Source organism: Bacillus rossius, chromosome 2 (assembly GCF_032445375.1).
Source record: "Bacillus rossius redtenbacheri isolate Brsri chromosome 2, Brsri_v3, whole genome shotgun sequence".
Lineage (NCBI taxonomy): Eukaryota > Metazoa > Arthropoda > Insecta > Phasmatodea > Bacillidae > Bacillus > Bacillus rossius.
Window position 1 is genome coordinate 81,128,685 of NC_086331.1, and position 18,240 is coordinate 81,146,924.

An 18,240-nucleotide genomic window follows, 5' to 3' on the forward strand; every position below is an offset into this window, starting at 1 on the left:
TACAGATATGTTAAGAAAATAGATTCTAGACGGTTAAAGGCTCGCGTGGGTTCGTACGTACGTATATCAAAACACAAGACGATGTTTGAGAAGGGATTCAAACCGAGGTGATCGCACGAAGTTTTCAGAGTGGTCAAAGTTACGAATAATTTTCCATGTGTGTTTTATTTGAGTGATTTGGACGGTAATGAAATTAAAGGCGGTTTTTATGGTCCTGAGATTCAAGTAACTGCATATCCCGATACTTATTTAGTGAATAAAATTCATAAAAAGTGTGGCGAACGTTTCCTTGTGTCGTGGAAAGGTTTTCACGTTTCCGTAAAGACCTGGATTACTTACCGTGACTTTCGACTTTAGGATTTGGGTCGCCCGTCTTTCCCCTCCCGCTTTGTTTTTCGGCCACGCCACCTGTGTCGGGCATAACAACTTTCCCCCTCTGGCGTTCGCGAGCGAGTCCGGGTGTTGAGCTTTCACCTTCCCCCCTCCGGCCACGCGCCGCATCGGTAAACACTTTCACTAGTGTCAGGCGTTTTGTCAAAAGGTCCCCGCAGACGCAGCGCGGCCACCGGTGTGAGACCATGCTTGCAGCTCCCTACACAACTTTTAATTTATATTTATTTTGTTACATGTCGCCGGGGTGGGTGGGGTGCGTTCCGGTGAGTTTTTATTTTATGTATGCTTATTTGCTATTTTTTTATATACCTCGGTAACTTATGTCGATCGTGTCGCATCTACATTTTATTCTTAATTACTTAACGCTTCGTGTTAACTGTAGGGGTCCCTTAATACATTCCTGGTCGCACGAGCGAGGTTTCCAGCACGGCGTTTGTACTCGACGTAAAGTAATAGTCACTATACTTAACACATTGGCCGAGAGCCAATTACTAAACAGTGTTTGTACAATATTATAAAATTTAACTATGCTTAATATTATAAATTTTAACTATGCTTATTTTCTATCTTTACAATATTATGAATTTTAAGTATGCTTAACACATTGTTTATACATTATTATAAAAAATTAACTATGCTTATTTTCTATATTTATATATTTATTTTACTCAGCGTAAAGTAATAGTAACTATGCTTAACACATTGTTTGCACAATATTATAAAATTTAACTATGCTTATTACTTGGCATGTTGCACACACACAGTGTTGTTTTTAAAGACATTATTATGCTTATAATATGATGTGGGGATTATAATTACGCAGTTTATGAGTGACGCTCCAGCGGACAACATCTCGCTCTCTCTGCGCGGGATTTTTGAGGTTATGTTTATTTAGTCATAGCTAATATGGCGGGTGGGGGTTTTAAGAATTTTTTTGAAATTTAAAAACATTGCGGTTAAGCATAATGGCAGGGGTTTTAGGCATACTTGGGGTGGGGGGTTTATAGACTTTTTTTTTCCTCGAAATTTAAACATAGCTTCTTTTAAGCATATTTTTTTTTTAAATTTAAAGACATGGCGGTTGTAGAGTGGTGGGGGTTTGCTTTTCGAAATTTAGGCATAGCTAGTATGGCGGGGCCTTTAAGCATATTTTTTTTTTAAAAGACATGGCTGTCTTTTCTTTTCCAAATTTAAGTATGGCGGTTGCTTCTTTTAGGGGTGGGGGTGTGTTTATAGACATATATTTTTTTTTTTCGAAATTTAAAGACATGACGGTTGTGGAGTGGTGGGGGTTTGCTTTTTGAAATTTAAATATGACTGTTTAGGCATAACTAGTGTGGTTGCATATTTTTCGAAATTTAAACATTGCTTCTTTTAAGCATATTTGTTTTTCTTTTCCAAATTTAAATATGGTGGTTGCTTCTTTTAGGGGATGGGGTGGGTTTATAGACATATATTTATTTTTTCGAAATTTAGGCATAGCTAGTATTGCTTTTCGAAATTTAAACATAGCTTCTTTTAAGCATAGCTTCTTTAAAGCATATGTGCATTATTTAATTCCCCATACTTCATCTGGTCCCGTGGTCTAGTGGTCAAGGCGTCCGCCTCCTAACCACGACGTTGGTGCGTCCCAGGGATCGAATCCACCTGCCGCCCGGGATTTTTTGTATACAATTCCCGCCTTCGGAGCGACGGTGGCGCGCTCCGGTAACTAAAGGCTGAACTAAGATGGCGGCCTCCAGCAGACGGTGGCGCGCCCTGGTATCCAATGTCAACAACAATGGCGGCCTCCATGAAACAAGATGGCGGCCCCCACGAAACAAGATGGCGGCCCCCAGGCTGGTACTGGGGCAATGTTTACATTTAAATGTTTACATTCGTCCAGTAACGGCTTGTCACTCCTACTAAGGTCCGCTGCTTGTCATCACCGATTTCGTCTGGATTCACAGTACATATATGGAGGGCTCGACTGGAAATGAAAGTGACGCAAGTTGCGGCTCCAGGTGGCCAAGCGTTAGAAAATTAAATTAATTGTTATCGTGGATCGGTCAATACATAAGTTCAATTTTTACGATACTTACGACATTAATTAATCGAAATAATTATTTATTTATATTTTTACAAAATGCATTGGGCATCACTATTTTAACTGGTAGATAATCATGAAAAATTTAGGGTTTGCAAATAACTTTCTAAGAATTACAATTTATTCTTGTAAAATTATTCGCAAACCAAATTTTTTAATGATTATGAGCCTGTTCAAATAATGACGCGCTATGCATTTTGTAAAAAAAAATAAATGTATTTAATACATTATGTACTAGTAAGGTTAATTTATGGCGTAAGTACATTAAAATTTTAAAGAAGCCGAAGAAAAAGTCTTCGCACTGAGACTCGTTCCGACCTTCTCATTACGAATCCGAATTGTAGCCGCTGCCCCAACCACTGCTAGTAAATAATATTAACATTAAACACTTGTGATTGAACGATATGCGATAAGAGTTAATTTAATTTCCTAACGCTTGGCCACCTGGAGCTCCCACTCGCGTCACTTTTATTTCCACTCGAGCCCTCCATATATGTACTGCGAATCCGGCGAAATCGGTTATGACAAGCAGCGGACTTTCCCTTGTTAATAAATAAACATTTAAACACAAGCATATCTAGTTAAATTTTAATTCATCCCCAAAAATACATATCGACAAGTATACCACATACGTACATACATGACATAGTCTTCCTCAAAACATACATGCCTATGGAATCATTTTTAGCTTGTTTTCGACCGAAAAATGGCGAAAACGAATGAAATTTATACAAACGGCCATGTGAAAAATGTATGGTGTGATAAAAAATAGTGGCATGGCAATGAAATGCAATGTTGATGGTGTGTTTACTTCTTACGAAAGGACCAAATCCTACCGGGAATCAAGACGGCCTTGATATTTTATCTACATCACTGCCATGACCTTTTGTAAATGCCTTTGTGTGTACATATTTGTATTTGTGTAAACAAGTGTAAATTAAAACGCATTCAGGTAGCCTACATGTAAATAATGCAATGCAGGATCAGCAAATCACTTGCTGAAACATATTTTATGCATATATTTGAACACAAAAGTTGCTTGTAATGCAGCTTACTTGGCAGAAGTGGAACCAGCAACCGAGTAGTCTCACTTCAGGAGAGACTACTCGTATCGCTCGGCGTAGCGCCACCTCGAAGTCGCACATTACCAGCTGAACCTGCTACTGCTCTGTTGCTTCCTTGAAATGTGTAAGGACAGCGACATAGGCTGCCTCAGTGCGTGAGCACATGAGAGCGAAAAGTATGGGGAAGGCCTGCACAAGAAAATACATCAAACCATATATGTTCAGTAATGTTAACTTTGCAATGAATGTCATTGGTGTTTTAAGGCCCACATTTACATAGGTGTGAATTTATATAGATAACATAAACATATAGCATTTATATGCATTAACGAGACGAAGGAATAAGGTTGACATATCTGGGATGAATAACATTATCAATTTCACACTCTGCAGTTACAAGAAATACATTTTTTTAATGTAAAAAAACAGCACAGTTTCGTTTATATCTTATATTTGCTTTCATGCATTGAATTTTAGTAACAAGAACCTTTAAACTGATCCCTCATTTAATGTTATATTAAATATTGATTGTATTTTTGGTATGTATTTGGAATTCGGCATGAACCATTAAAAATAAAATTTAACTTCTTTGCAATAAATAAGAAAGACTCGGGCGTATATAATAAATTATGCTTTATAAAAATTAAGATCACCACCGCGAAATCGCTAGCGCTCCACTAGACAAAATAATAATCTGATATAGACAGAATAAAATACTGCTTTATTTATTCCATTTCAAAGAAATACTAATTTATTTAAAAAAAATAACTTGGTTTTCACTAGGCTAAAAGTTTTCATCATGAGCTTTGTAGACACATGCACTGAGTACCAATTTAAGAACTGAAGCAATCAAATATAACTAATGCTTCAAACGAAAACGTGCAAATAATGCTAAGAAGAATGTGACACAATATTTTTAACATTTTTTCATTGCTTTTCAATCCATTTCAACATTTCATAAATAAATTGCATAGTTATTAAATGAATTAGATTATATTACCACGATGTTCACTTAACCTAATGATTAAATGAACCCATATAAAATTAAGTTTAGTTTCGAAAATGATATGATTAAAAACACACTGTGACTTAAAGACCTTAGTTTCTTAAAAGTAAATAAAAAAACTAATAAGCTAAAATGTTTCATTTTGTCATGGAAGGAAAACCGAGATTATTTCCACATCAACTATTGGCTCACTGTTCATATAAAAGATTTTGTCTCAGTGAGCGACCACAGCCAAAAATGTTTCGAATCAGAGGACTGTCCAGCGAATACGTCTTACAAGTCAGCCGCCAATGCAACGTTGACATTCGTGATATCATTCAGGGTATTGTGTTTTCGTAGGTGTCACTGAACCCGCGGATTTTCCCGTCCTACGGTGATACGGCACGACATGGTAAAAAAAAATTGTTTCAAACGGAAAAAAGATATTTTAGATTTAGTCTTGAATTGTTTGAATAAATAATACACACACGCCAGTGAAAGAAACCTCAAATTCGTTGTAGAATTGAATTAAAAATTCTCCGCAAGCAGTTCAGCACAGTCCTGGTATAATATATCAGTCATTTCTATAAAAGTTCCTTTACTATTTAAAAAAATTATTAGGAATATTAATTGTCGCAACACAAATTTTTACCCTTCTATGCATCACCATGAGGGTTACGGTTTTTTTTTTCTTGGAAAAACTCTTTCATGTACTTATTTTATTAACTAAATATTCATTACCAACTATTTGTGAAAATGTAAAAATTATCTTATAACTGAAGAAAAATGTATTATTTAAATCGTATTTTTTAATGTCAAATAACTCACCACATCCATGAAGATCACTTGTACAGTGAAGAGCTGTACGAAACCGCGAGGCGAACTAGGAACTACTTTAAAAGTTCCGTCCATGCCCACCTCGCGAACTTCGCTGGGGTGCTCGCTGACCACACTGCAGATGTCATTGTTAAAAAAAGCAATGGCTGCGAGAGCCCCAGTGCTATCGTGAACGGGTCCTCCATAAAATGTCGCATTAAAAATTTGACCATAGTGCTGAAGCACCATTGGGTTCAAAAACACCTCTACCAGATCTGGTAGGCTCGCTGGCACAGTTGGCACAGACTCTCGTCTTCTGCGTGCCATGGTTCTTCGTACTACGTTAAATGGTAGCTGCGTGGCACTCTCAGGATTTCTGTAAAATTTATAAATAACATAAAGTGTAACTTATTTGTATTGATTATTTAAAATTACAATTTTAACTTTATGAAAAACAGTTGACATTTCCTAACAAAACAATTTTTTTTCTAACATGCAATTTCTAGAGATGGCGTTTTATGAAGAAAGTTTTTTTACGATGATTGTTTGCATAATTGTGCAAGTTTTTCTTACGCTAACGGCTGGAAGAAATATTTAATACTCCGTAATTACATTCAGGCGCATCTCGGAAGTTCTATGTATAATATCGAAGCTGTGTTTTCATTTATTTAGTCAAGTGCAAAAGAGCTACTTGAGCCTATCGTAGACAGTTACAAAAGAAACACTAGCATTAGGTGTGACAAAAATACGTTGGAGCTATTACATTCACGACTAAGTGAAATAACGATCCTAATAATTTTTTGCGATAATTTATGTGAACCTCGTCTTCAAATGTGAATATCTACAAATTAAGGCAATACACACACTGTATGACAAGTAAAATAACTGCCTTTCGGGATCAAAATGCTTATCAATACACCATTTCTAAATTTAAAAGTTACCTCTGAACTTCATCATTGTAGATCATGGCAAGTGGTAGGGTAGTTTCAACACTCGATCGTTGTGACAACAATTTTCTGAACTGTATAACTCCCACACACTGAGGGTTCGGGCCATGGTTGTGAAGCACACTTCTCAATGTGGGCTTGATGGGCGACCCATCCTCCAGGTTCATACTGGCACGGGCTCGACACCCAGCGTGGTATTTTGCACACTTTAGAAACCTGTGAAAAACATAAGTTCATTTGTTAATTTTGTAAGAGTTTGTCAGTAAACCGACATTTATATATTGATAACCTGATATCTTTAGAAACTTTAAAGTTTCAGTACAAAATTTCTACTGTGAATTTCAGCCTATAATAACTAGTGTACAAAATATATGAACATTTCAGTTTGAAATCATGCCCTTCAATGATATGATATAGAATTTAATTACATTATGTAAAGAATCTGAGAATCACAAATGCATAAAAAACTTAAGCAAATACTATTTTGTAAAATATATGGGCCTGTTTGACTCATGTAAACCGCAAGTGAAAATTTTCGTACAGTTGGTAATTAAACTATAAAATCTCCATTTACGAGCAACAGAAGTCATTGCGAAATAAAATGATTGAAAATTTGGTGAGATAAATTTTGGTGGTCGAACATTAGGCGACAGTATACGAGTATTTTTAACTATTAACACTTCAGTAGCTATTCATGATCACTGTGATGAATAATGTGTTCTCTGTAAACATGCATAACAAAACTAAAAATTTGGTACCAAATGTATGGCCAAAACCAACATTCGCAATTTCTTAGTAGCCATGCGCACTAACACGTTCTACTCCTTATTAGCGCAAGAGCCAGAGGTTCAAAATATGAATTAGAGAATAGAGTGAACACGTAATTGTAAAACAGTGTGTCGAATTTGAAAACTAGTGAAGCATACTGCTACTGGTATTGCTAAGGAAACTGTGCTTATCAGTGAGTATTTATTTTCTGGCTGACAATGGAATTTTAAAATAATATTTAGGTGAGCGAGTTCTCTTACAAAAAACCAATTCATATATAGAGTCAAGTTGCACATGTTCTTATTAGTGTGTTATTGAAAATTTTGTTGCAATGTAGGTAAATATTTTGGTGTGAGAATGAGTATGTTCTTACTTGTAACTACTTTGATTGCATATACCATCAAGATCATTGCTTATTCTTACAGAGGCGTAACGTCGACGAAAATACTGCTACCGCGTAGAAGCGTTAGGCATGTGGTAAGTGCCAGTCACCCTTAAACCTGGTGCATTATCCGGCATGAAAAATGAGATGTAATCATCGAAGAAACCTACAATAAATTCATTCAAAGTAAATTATAGAGTGAGATGAAGCAGTCACTTGTCATTTCGGATGATCTGGGTTCTAATCCCGCTCAGCAACTCTTATTTCTGTTTTCAATGGTTTCCCGGATAAACCCTAGCAAATGCTTCGCTAGTTACATACCATACGCCATGGTAATTTCTTTTCACAGTGTGAATTCAAAACTAAGAAACTGATACAAGACACTTTGCAGATACGTACAACAGCTATACCTAAGTGATTTCTACTAATAAAAAACACATAAATATAGTGGGAGACATGAGCAAAACAGTAGAGTACAGTGATCTGGCGGGAAGAAACGAATGTTGGAAAGTACTAATCAATAAATAAACATGGGTCCTAATATTTTTAATTACTAACAAAAATAAAAGAAAATACACACCATGCTTGAAAAATTATTTTTGTTTATTTCAAAACAATTCAGAAACACAGTTATAGGCCTAACTGTTAAGACAGCACGTGTGACGTGACAAGTTAAGGTAAACGAAGGGACCTGATGTAAATAAATTAGGAACCGTGATCATTTTAAAAATAAAAACAAATCACGACTGGGCTCAGATTTTACGTAAGTGTGAATATACGATTAAAGAGTGCAAGGGAATCCCGCTATGAAGAAAGGTTTCAAGAGCTAGAAGATGAAAAGAATGGACGTGGTAGGCCCCCGACTGACCACGCAGCCGAACAATGCAGTGAAGGGTGGAAGCAACCCAACCCTTGGCAAGACATCGAACTGCCGCACAAAAAAAAATACTGCGGACAAGCTCGACAGGTTCACGGTCAATTTCAAGTTGAGGACTACACGGAACCCGAGAAATAAACGCTCCAGGGCCGCGCCGATTCCCTGGGACTAAAAAACAGCGATAATGAATTAACATTGCGATGTTGAAGAGGACATCGGTTTAAATTAAAGTAGAATTACGTGGCGTGTGGTAACCAGAATGTTCACAGCCGGGAGATGTTTTGAATGGAAATGAGATTAAAATAGAAGATGAAAAATAAGGCGTTAGGTAAAAAAATATATTAATAAATACGAACTTATGAGAACTGACATTTTATAGTCACACGTATTCAAGTATAAATCAGCAACTAGAAATTTTTGGATAGTGTGTTAAGAGAATAGGAAAGGTCGCATCGGGCAAGAATGAAGTGGATATAAAGGAATAATAGAATCTAAACAGAATTTAATTGGGTTGGTTTTATCGGCTAGATATTTTCATTACAGAGACCTGAATATACAGAAATATTCAGTAGAGTATAAAGTTAAAAAATAATAATTGCCAACTGTTTTACATAAACTTAAGTATTGAAAAAAAACATATTTGACTGTTTCGTTATTCAAATTACACAAGAAGCCTTAATTTTAATCAAATTTTAGAACGAAATGTATTTAAATTTTTTTTCTTTACATTTGCATAAAATAATGTTTAAATATGTTAAAATCATTTTAAAGTTGAAATTTTTTCGTTTCTTAGATTTGGTCTTAATATATGATTTTCTTATGAGATATCAATAATTTTCAACCAAATATTTTTCATAGTTTTTAGTTGGTTTAAAGCTTTTATTTTATGAATAACAGTTTGCAATTTGTTGTGAACCATACACTTCCATGACTTTATCTGTTAATTAAGTTCTCCGTAATGAAAATACCCGGCCGACAAAACCAACCCCATCGAATTTTGTCAAGTCGTTCAGATTCTGCAATTGTTTTTGTATTATCGTCATTCTCTTAAGAACAAGATAATTACAAAAATAATAGATGTAATAGTAAAGGATACTAGTACGTATAGATTCAATATAACAATTTTAGACATTACGAATACGGAAAAAAAATTAAAGGAACCCAAATCTAACAGTGGTATTATACTAACCTTTTGCCGTGCTTTTCTTTGTCAAAGTGGAATAGGTGTCCTTTTCCATCGTAGTACACTATAATCCCACGCCGGTTCCCAGATAAAGCAACCGATGGGACGTTCTCGAATTCTTCGCGGTTGTCCTCGCGACTGGTACCCGCAATTGGTTCTATTTCGCGAACAGTTTCAACCACCTCACTCGTTGCGGAGGGTTGAGCCAGAAGAATACGATCATCTTCATTGGATATGTCGGTGTTTTGAGACTCTGCTCCCAACATGACCGCGCTCGTGTAGGGTTCGACAAAGTATAACAACTGAGTGACTACAGAACCCTTTATTTTCGGAACACCAAGGGCAAAAGAGAAACTTCTCCACACAGAAAACTTGTAACTATTGTAAGTGTAAGGTTTGAGAAACAATAGCCACTGAGGGAGCAGGGTCAGACCTCTCTTCTCGGAGTACCAAGGGCAAAAGAGAAATTTTTTCCATGAAAAAAAAGTTACAACTATTACCAACACCATGTTCCCACGCCTTCAAAGTACGAGTAAGAACGTTCAAAATATATAAGTAAATAGATGATGCCCGGCATGCGTTGCAATGCCTCAATCAATTTTTTTTTGTAATTTTTTAAACGTATACTAAGCATCTCTCTTTATCTCTCTAATTCTCTATCTCTCTATGTATATCTCTATAACTCTCTCTATCTCTCTATATATCTTTCTAGCGGACCCGACAGACATTGTCCTGCCCAAATGTACTTTTTGTGAGATATGGATATGGCGGTAAGTATTTCTACGCTGGACATTTTGTATCTTCTCATTATACATACCCCTCCTCTTGGGCACGCCACTGCCGTTACCAAAAACCTTTCCCATGGTTACGCAGAAGGCAACAACAATGCAAAAGCCCGTTGCCATGGAGGCTAATTATCAACAATGCTTAGTTTTTTTGCTTTTAAAGCGTGTATTTTTAGTTTTTCTTAACTCAGAATCGAGATAAAATATCCAATTGTGAATCTAAACCATCCTCAATTCCCCGTGAACTCACACACAAAATTTCATCAAAATCGCGTACAAACAGACAGACAGAAAAAGTACTGTTTTATTATAGTAATATAGATAGATTATTCTTACATGTTCGCATCCATGCAGTATATGAAAAATCAGAATGCATAGCCCCACACCTATAACTATAAGTATCTGCTGCCCACGACTTTTTCCGCATGTAATTTTGTATTATCTTGCACCATTTAGAAATTTAAACATTATAACATAACAGTTGATACAGTTGTAGTAGTTTTCTTATGTTCACAAATGATAATTTTTCTCACCTCTATTTTAGTCTTTGCAATAAAAATATGTTACTACCTAAATTTTGAGTAAATATGTTTCTACTTTCAAATGTAATGACGGGAAGACACTTCATAAAATGTCTTTGTAAACCACATTTACTGTTTTTTCCATCTCGAGCTAGAATGTAAAGATTGTCTGCATTACTGACCCGCGAGCAAGCTACATACATTTCAGAGAGAGAGAGAGAGTGAGAGAAAGACACCTATTGAATGTCTATCTAACTAATTTTTTTTATGAGAGCATATTTTCATTAAATAAATCATGAAATCATTCAACGATAAAAGCTGTTTATTTAATTAAGCGGACGGGTTCGCTCCAAGGAGAAAATTTACGCGGCGAGACCTCGTGGACATAGAGAAATGACACACACTCACTATTTGTGTGGCTATGAAACATGATTTTTTTCTGCAATTTAAATTGTAATATACAAAAAGGGTATTGAAAATTGAAACAAATATGGCGACACTATAAACTGTCAGGATCTTTATTTTTTTCTTACTCTCTACTTAGTTCCTTACAATAGCAAAACTTAATGGCTTCTAATAATGCGTTGCAATTTTTGCTTTTAAAGCGTGTTTTTTTAGTTTTTATTAACTTATAATCGAGATAAAATATCCAATTGTGAATCTAAACCATCCTCACTATTTGTGTGGCTATGAAACATGATTTCTTTTCTGCAATTTAAATTGTAATATACAAAAAGGGTATTGAAAATTGAAACAAATATGGCGACGCTATAAACTGTCAGGATCTTTATTTTTTTCTTACTCTCTACTTAGTTCCTTACAATAGCAAAACTTAATGGCTTCTAATAATGCGTTGCAATTTTTGCTTTTAAAGCGTGTTTTTTTTAGTTTTTCTTAACTCAGAATCAAGATAAAATATCCAATTGTGAATCTAAACCATCCTCGAATCCCCGTGAACTCACACACAAAATTTCATCAAAATCGGTCCAGCCGTCTAGGAGGAGTTCAGTGACATACACACGCACACAAGAAATATATATATAAAGATAAAGATAACTTTATGATGAACGCAATTTGGGCCACTTCAAGTACAAAGTACTTCCTCTTACGTCCAAGTGACGAAGGGAAGAGTGAAAGTAATACACATAACAAATCCGATAAGACGACAAGAGGCAACAGAACCTGTGTAGACCCTACTCTCACCAGGCTGCCATGTGATGAGCACCTCAAGAAAGAAGAGGGTGATCGCTTTTTTATGATTTAAATATGGCGGAAAAACATAATCGTAAATACAAACAAATACATTAGTTTTTATTCTTATATTCTTTAAAATAATTTTTTTGGGATTAATTTTGTATTAATCCAGTAATAGATTGGTTTATGTAACAAGTTAATTTTATTTATTTCAAAGTATTATTTTATTAAAACATTACATTTTATTCAACATAAATGTTTTTTAAATAAACATTACAGTTTTAACAATTTAGGTATCTAAAATATGGAAACAATTTATTTAATTTTCCTGTAGCACTACATGATTTATTTAGATAAAGTTTGAGTAAAAAGAAAAAAGTTTCATGATTAAGATTTCATAACTTGTCACATTTGCGTTTACCAACTAGCCTTTTAATTACTATACTTTTCTGACCGTTATATTCTAATCTTCTACCGCCATCTTAACAAAAATATATTTTCTTTCGTTTGAATAGTCATTTTATTCTGTTCACAAACATATAACATTGTATTTAGAAAGCAAAATTGGCAGGAAAAAATCCATAGAAACAGTTTGAACAGAAATAAAGACAGAATCAATAAAAATATGTGAAAATTTTGATTCGAAAAGCACAAACAACTTAACAATTAGTTTGGCCACATGGATTTTGTGGATTGTATAATGTAGACGGACGTTATTCCGTCAGAATAATACTGAACAAAAATTTTTCATACTTATTACTTATGTACTAGTAGTTATATTAATATTATTACCATGTGTACGTGGCATATTCGAAAGTACACCGGTTTTTGGAGGGAGAAATTCAGGGAGTTTATTTTGCGTTTAACGTGCGTGATGTATTAAAAATCTAATACATTTTTAAGTGCATTATAAATTAATTGGAAAAGAAAGTGTGATAAGTTATCAAAATAAACCTTTTTTTTTTTATTTCATTTTTGTCCAAAAGAAATATGAAATTTCACCTCAAACATATATCGTGTATTAAAATGTGAATGTGTATTTTGTCACAAACATATGTTCCAAAACATTTAATTTCGTTCCACTTACTGTTTGTTGGTTTTGTCGTTTTTAACGTTACGTTTTGTTTGAATTAGATTTTTCTATTCGGTGTGACAGTTTATTTTAATTAGCATTCGTTTCCAAAACTAAATAGACTAAAATATTGAATTTTAAAATAATATATATTTTATTTATTTAATAAGCAATTTTGTTAAATTAAGAATTGTGAATACACTCTTTGTAAGTTGGTCAACTAAATTCCTCATTATTATTTCGTTAAAGTGAGGTCAGTAGAGTCTGGCACTTATATCAACACACATCAGGCAGGGTGTGTTGGAGATGGAATTAGCCATGACATTTACAGTAAGGAACCACCTCGATAAATTTGAGAAAAAAAGAAATCTAAATGACTTGTCCAAAGTTCACCCCGAATTCTCAAAACTGCACATCGCTACCTCGATCATAAGATGGCAATTTATATATTTCTTAAGTAATTAATAAAACATAATAATATGAAACAAAATTAAATAGCTGAATACAGAAACACTTTACCTGATCGGTCTTAAGGAGCTGGTAACATCAGAAAATATTTTTTTTTAACGTTAATGTTACCCACACTCGATGTGTTTAATTTATTAGTTGTTTTCTTTTGTGTATTCATTAAAACCTAAGGTTTGTTTTATTGTAGATGATCTTCACAAATATACGTACGTATGTGTTTCGGCCAGAAGCCGCCGAGGACCAAATCAAATTAATCACAATCGATTTGGACCAGCAGCAATAAGTACATTCCAAACCAAACACAAGCCCTATCCCGATGCTTCTAAATATTCAAAGATATGTATACATATTGTTGGAATAGTAGAATCAACGTATTTGTGCATGATTTTATAGTTGAATGCGTCATAAAAAGTAAAACACTATAGTATCTGAAACGTTTTTAAACCTAAGCCGCAAATGTACAATACAGTCGTTTTTTAATTAAATCATAATATTATTTTATATATTTTTTAAATCGCCATATAAATGTGTGTCCATGTTTTGTTTTTATCGTTAAAGAAGGTCCCTTTACTGTAGTTTCCATCCCACTTCATACTGGTCGCATCCTGAACAGTTTACGAACAACTATTTTACAAAATAAAGAAAATCTTGCTAACAAATGTGCTTTATTGGGCGACATCGGAAAATAGACAAGTTTCCTAGGCCCAAGTCACTTGCCACATCTGTAACCTACCTTCGATCTCCTTTTATTACTATAAACAAAGTCATCTTATATGCAACCAAATTGGAGAGGCTTGGAAATGTGCTCAGCAGAAACAGTTACTTATCCAGAGGAGGAGATCTGAAGGAGCACATAAACTATATTCTTAACATCAGAGTTGTTTTAGCAGAAGCTCCTACACCTTTTTACAGAAATCTTTTTTTTTCTTCTAAATTTATCATTTCAAAAGAGTTGTTGATCTTTTGGATTTCACACCCAATCTAGCTTTCGGGAACTTCCCGCTTAGGCATCACTGTTCCAGCCTGTCGGACTGATCACCCTTCAGACCATGGACAATAGGATCCTATGCTTAGCTAATAAATGTCATTCTGGGACCGAGGTTTTGATACGCCTTTTGAGCAAGAATCAAATTCATTCCGTCTTATCTATCACCAGATTGAGCGGGCTAAGTCCCAATGCCTTTGGCTTCTTGTGGAAAGATGTATTGTACAGGGGTGTTCATTCCCATTTCAGCTTTAAGTTACAGGGGTATACATTCCCCACTTTTCACTGAGATTCCTAGGACAGAGCTCCAGATCTTCCTCAGTGTTTTTCGGCCTTGCTCAGTGCCCATTTTTGAGAATAACACCATGACCAGCAACTGAGATCAACATTCTGTGAGTTCCTCATTCACCATAAAGTATAATTTAACAATAAATAATACCGATACCTCAATTAAACTTTTTCGGTTTGTGAAAGTTTAGGTAGTTAGGTAAGGAGTCTGACCTATAATTAACCCTGGGCTCCGCCATCAGTGGGGGAGATTGTGCCGAAAATCAGCATTTCGGTTGGCACAAATTGGCCTTTGGCTTTCTATGGTTAATTTTTGTAGGCCATTGATAGGCCCAAATTTCTTTTTAAATTAACTCATGGACCTCTTTCTTAATTCGGGTCGGTTAGGACAGCTAGTGCTTCGCCATTCCATCAGGGCTGGGAATTCCCAAGCAGGACTCGCTCCCTTCGCTTGCGGGATGTTAGCTTCACGTATCTCTCACTTTGCCTCACGTATGAGATGGGCTTGTCAGTGCCTCCTCAGTGCCTGCAGTCATGCCTTCCTTTATTATTTCGCTGGTGCCCAGCAGCACTAATCAGTTCTCATGTCTTGTTTGTCCCACGTCGGGTCATGCTCATTGGATAACGTATCATGCTGTCTTTGCAAACGCAGTTTTCCTCGCTTCTCCCCCCCCCCCCCCCTCCATTTCAGTTTCATGCTGAGTCTACAGGAACCATGGCTCCGCCCAAGAACCTGTGAACACCCCTCCTTCCCCTCTGTAGTCTAGGCCTTTAACTGAAGCCATGCGCCATCTCTTGGCAACATTTAGAACTATCATAGGTAACTCCTGGGTTTGCTCACCAGGTGGTGACACCTCCTGGAGTCCTGTCTGCTGTGCTACTAGCTTAGAGCACCCACCTAGTGGCGCGAGCCAACGGCAGCTTCGCGAACCAAGTTGTGCAGCCGCGGTTTGTTTTAATTTTCTTGTAGGGCCTACCCAGGCTGTACAACTGACCAATCATAAAGCGTTTCTCTCCCCCGTAAGTCCTACTAGCTCCGCCTATTTTGGTTCCCTCCCCTCCCTTCTGGTCTCGACACCCTGGGGGACAGTTCTTTTGGGTACTTGTGACAATTGCTATCGACGAGTCTCGGCTCAACGACCGCCACGACTACTGATCGTATTCTACCGCGACGAAGTTTCGCGACCCATCGACTCGAAAATATGTAGTTACCTAAAGTAAGGGTGTTATCCCAACTCACTTTACAATCTGTGGTAGTATTAAAAGTCGTCACCATGTCGCGTGCATTATTGCGTTTCGGATCGGCTCCTGTGGTGCTCCGATCCCCATCCATGGAGTAAATCTTCTGGATCGTGCCCACTTTTGTGGTAAATGTTCTCTCTCCCTATCTCTCACTAAGCGTTCACATACCCGCTTTTGGCCTTATAATTAACCTCTGATCCTCCCGGTTAAATTCTTTCTCCTTTTTTTTTATCACTGTGTGACCTGTTTCACAGTGGGTTCCATGTCACGAGCGGGAATCGTTTCCACTCCAGCCCGAGGACCAGTTTTCGGACCTACCCCTTCTCTCCACCTGTGCCATCCCGGGTGCTTCAGTCGTGTACTGGCTGGCAGGATGAGTAGACAAAAAGAAAATTAGAAATGTCAAATTTATTATCTCTAGAATCTTAAACAAAAACAAATTAATCAACAGATTGCCACAGAGCGAAGACCTTTCAAAATGGGCCTTTTAGGATCTTGAGAAATTAGACAAATAGACAAATATATTTCTTTAATATTATACAGTAATAAGCTTGACTTAATTTAGTATCATGTAAAATTGCTTAATGTATTTTCACAACTAACGGGCCGGCCTGTGGAAAAATTATTATGTAAGATTGATAAAATTATAATTCTGTTCTGTAAAAATGAATTGTCGACTGTTACAAATTTAGCTTACATTAATGGTGATTGTCTAATTCTTACCATAACTAAAAGTAATCTGTTTTTATTTATCTGATGTATCTGTGTACGCTTGATTATGGTGACAACGAAACTATCCAGTAAATTAGAACCAGATATCCAGTGTTTTATTTAGTTTGCCTTTGCCGATCCACACTTACACTCAACCTGAGCGGTGTGTGTGCCAAATTTATGTGCTATTTTTTCAGATCTCCTCCTCTGGATAAGTAACTGTTTCTGCTGAGCACGTTTCCAAGCCTCTCCAATTTGGTAGCATATAAGATGACTTTGTTTAAAGTAATAAAAGGAGATTGAAGGTTGGTTACACATATGAATGTTAATATGTATACTTCATTGTCCGGCATTCCTGTCCGCCTGAAAGACATTTCTGTTATTTTACGTATCTTCCCTTCCCACCAACATCGTTACTCAATAAAGATAAATGTTTAATTATCATTCTTTTTTCTCTTTATAATTTACAATTATTTTCCTGAAATATTCTTCATCTTTATGAGGTAAAATTATATCAGCAGTAGAGTAGGCAGTAAAATTATGAACAAGGACAAGTTGTTATCTTGTAGGTTACTAATATTTATTTTTAAAGTCTTGGGGGTTTACAGCTGTCATGCACAAAATATAAATATTGACTTTTTTTCGTCCTTGTTCAAGAATAAATTAAACTGTCACCAGAATTTCGGATATAAGCCTACTACATGTAGTGTACTTGTGTTCCTACAGTATGATCGATTTAAAAACACAAAACTTCAAAAGAACAAATAGCACATTCTTCATGAATTTATTATCATGTATAGTAACTTGTAGGAAAAATTTACGTTCTTATGTCTGTTTCGGCTTCCAGTTTTTAGCTGGGAACAGATTCGATGTTTAACGCGGCCGCTACGAATAAATATAAGAAAATAAAAAAGACTTGCACCGAAATTTCAGTTCAAAGTAATTATCTCTAAAGTGAACCGTACAAACATTTGTATATTTATTCTGAACAAAGGAATCCTGATAGATTTTTCTTCCTCTCGCTTTATAGCGAACTAATTAGTTTTCGCGGGACGGAAACTTATGGAAGGTTACTTTATTTATCACGTAAGGCGCTATTTCTGCAGCTAAAACAGTTCAAAAAATGCTTTCAGGCATTAAGAAGCGAACTTCTGAAAAAGAACGTCAAGCGCTGTCGCTTTTCATATTTAACACGCTAAAATCTCCAGAACCACATGTCACACGGAGCTCATATTTCCACTGGTATTTTCGCAACATAAGCAAATTTTGAATCCTTTTTTAATTCTATCGTTGCCCACTCCTTTAAAGAATTATTTTCATTTAAAAGTATTACGTTTGAAAAATTACAAACATCCTAAAATTTCTACGCAGTTTGACATTTACTTAAAATCATAATTTTTCTTTTTGAAAGTATTAATTTCGACACAAATATTTATGGCCTACCACTGCAGAAACTGATAAATATTCAAGTTA

General features: G+C 35.7%; 1 protein-coding gene across 1 annotated transcript in view; it reads right to left on the bottom strand.

Moving 5' to 3' along the window:
- Nucleotides 1-13,283, bottom strand: part of LOC134529404 (uncharacterized) — a 33,734-nt gene extending 20,451 nt beyond the window's left edge. Inside the window, exons 1-4 of the mRNA XM_063363439.1 lie at nt 9,508-13,283; nt 6,286-6,507; nt 5,357-5,720; nt 3,535-3,732 (exon numbers count right to left, since the gene is read on the bottom strand). Coding sequence (XP_063219509.1) covers nt 3,640-3,732; nt 5,357-5,720; nt 6,286-6,507; nt 9,508-10,010 — 1,182 coding nt within the window. The 5' untranslated portion in view covers nt 10,011-13,283 and the 3' untranslated portion in view covers nt 3,535-3,639. The remainder of the gene's footprint in view (nt 1-3,534; nt 3,733-5,356; nt 5,721-6,285; nt 6,508-9,507) is intronic.
- Nucleotides 13,284-18,240: the final 4,957 nt, after the last annotated feature.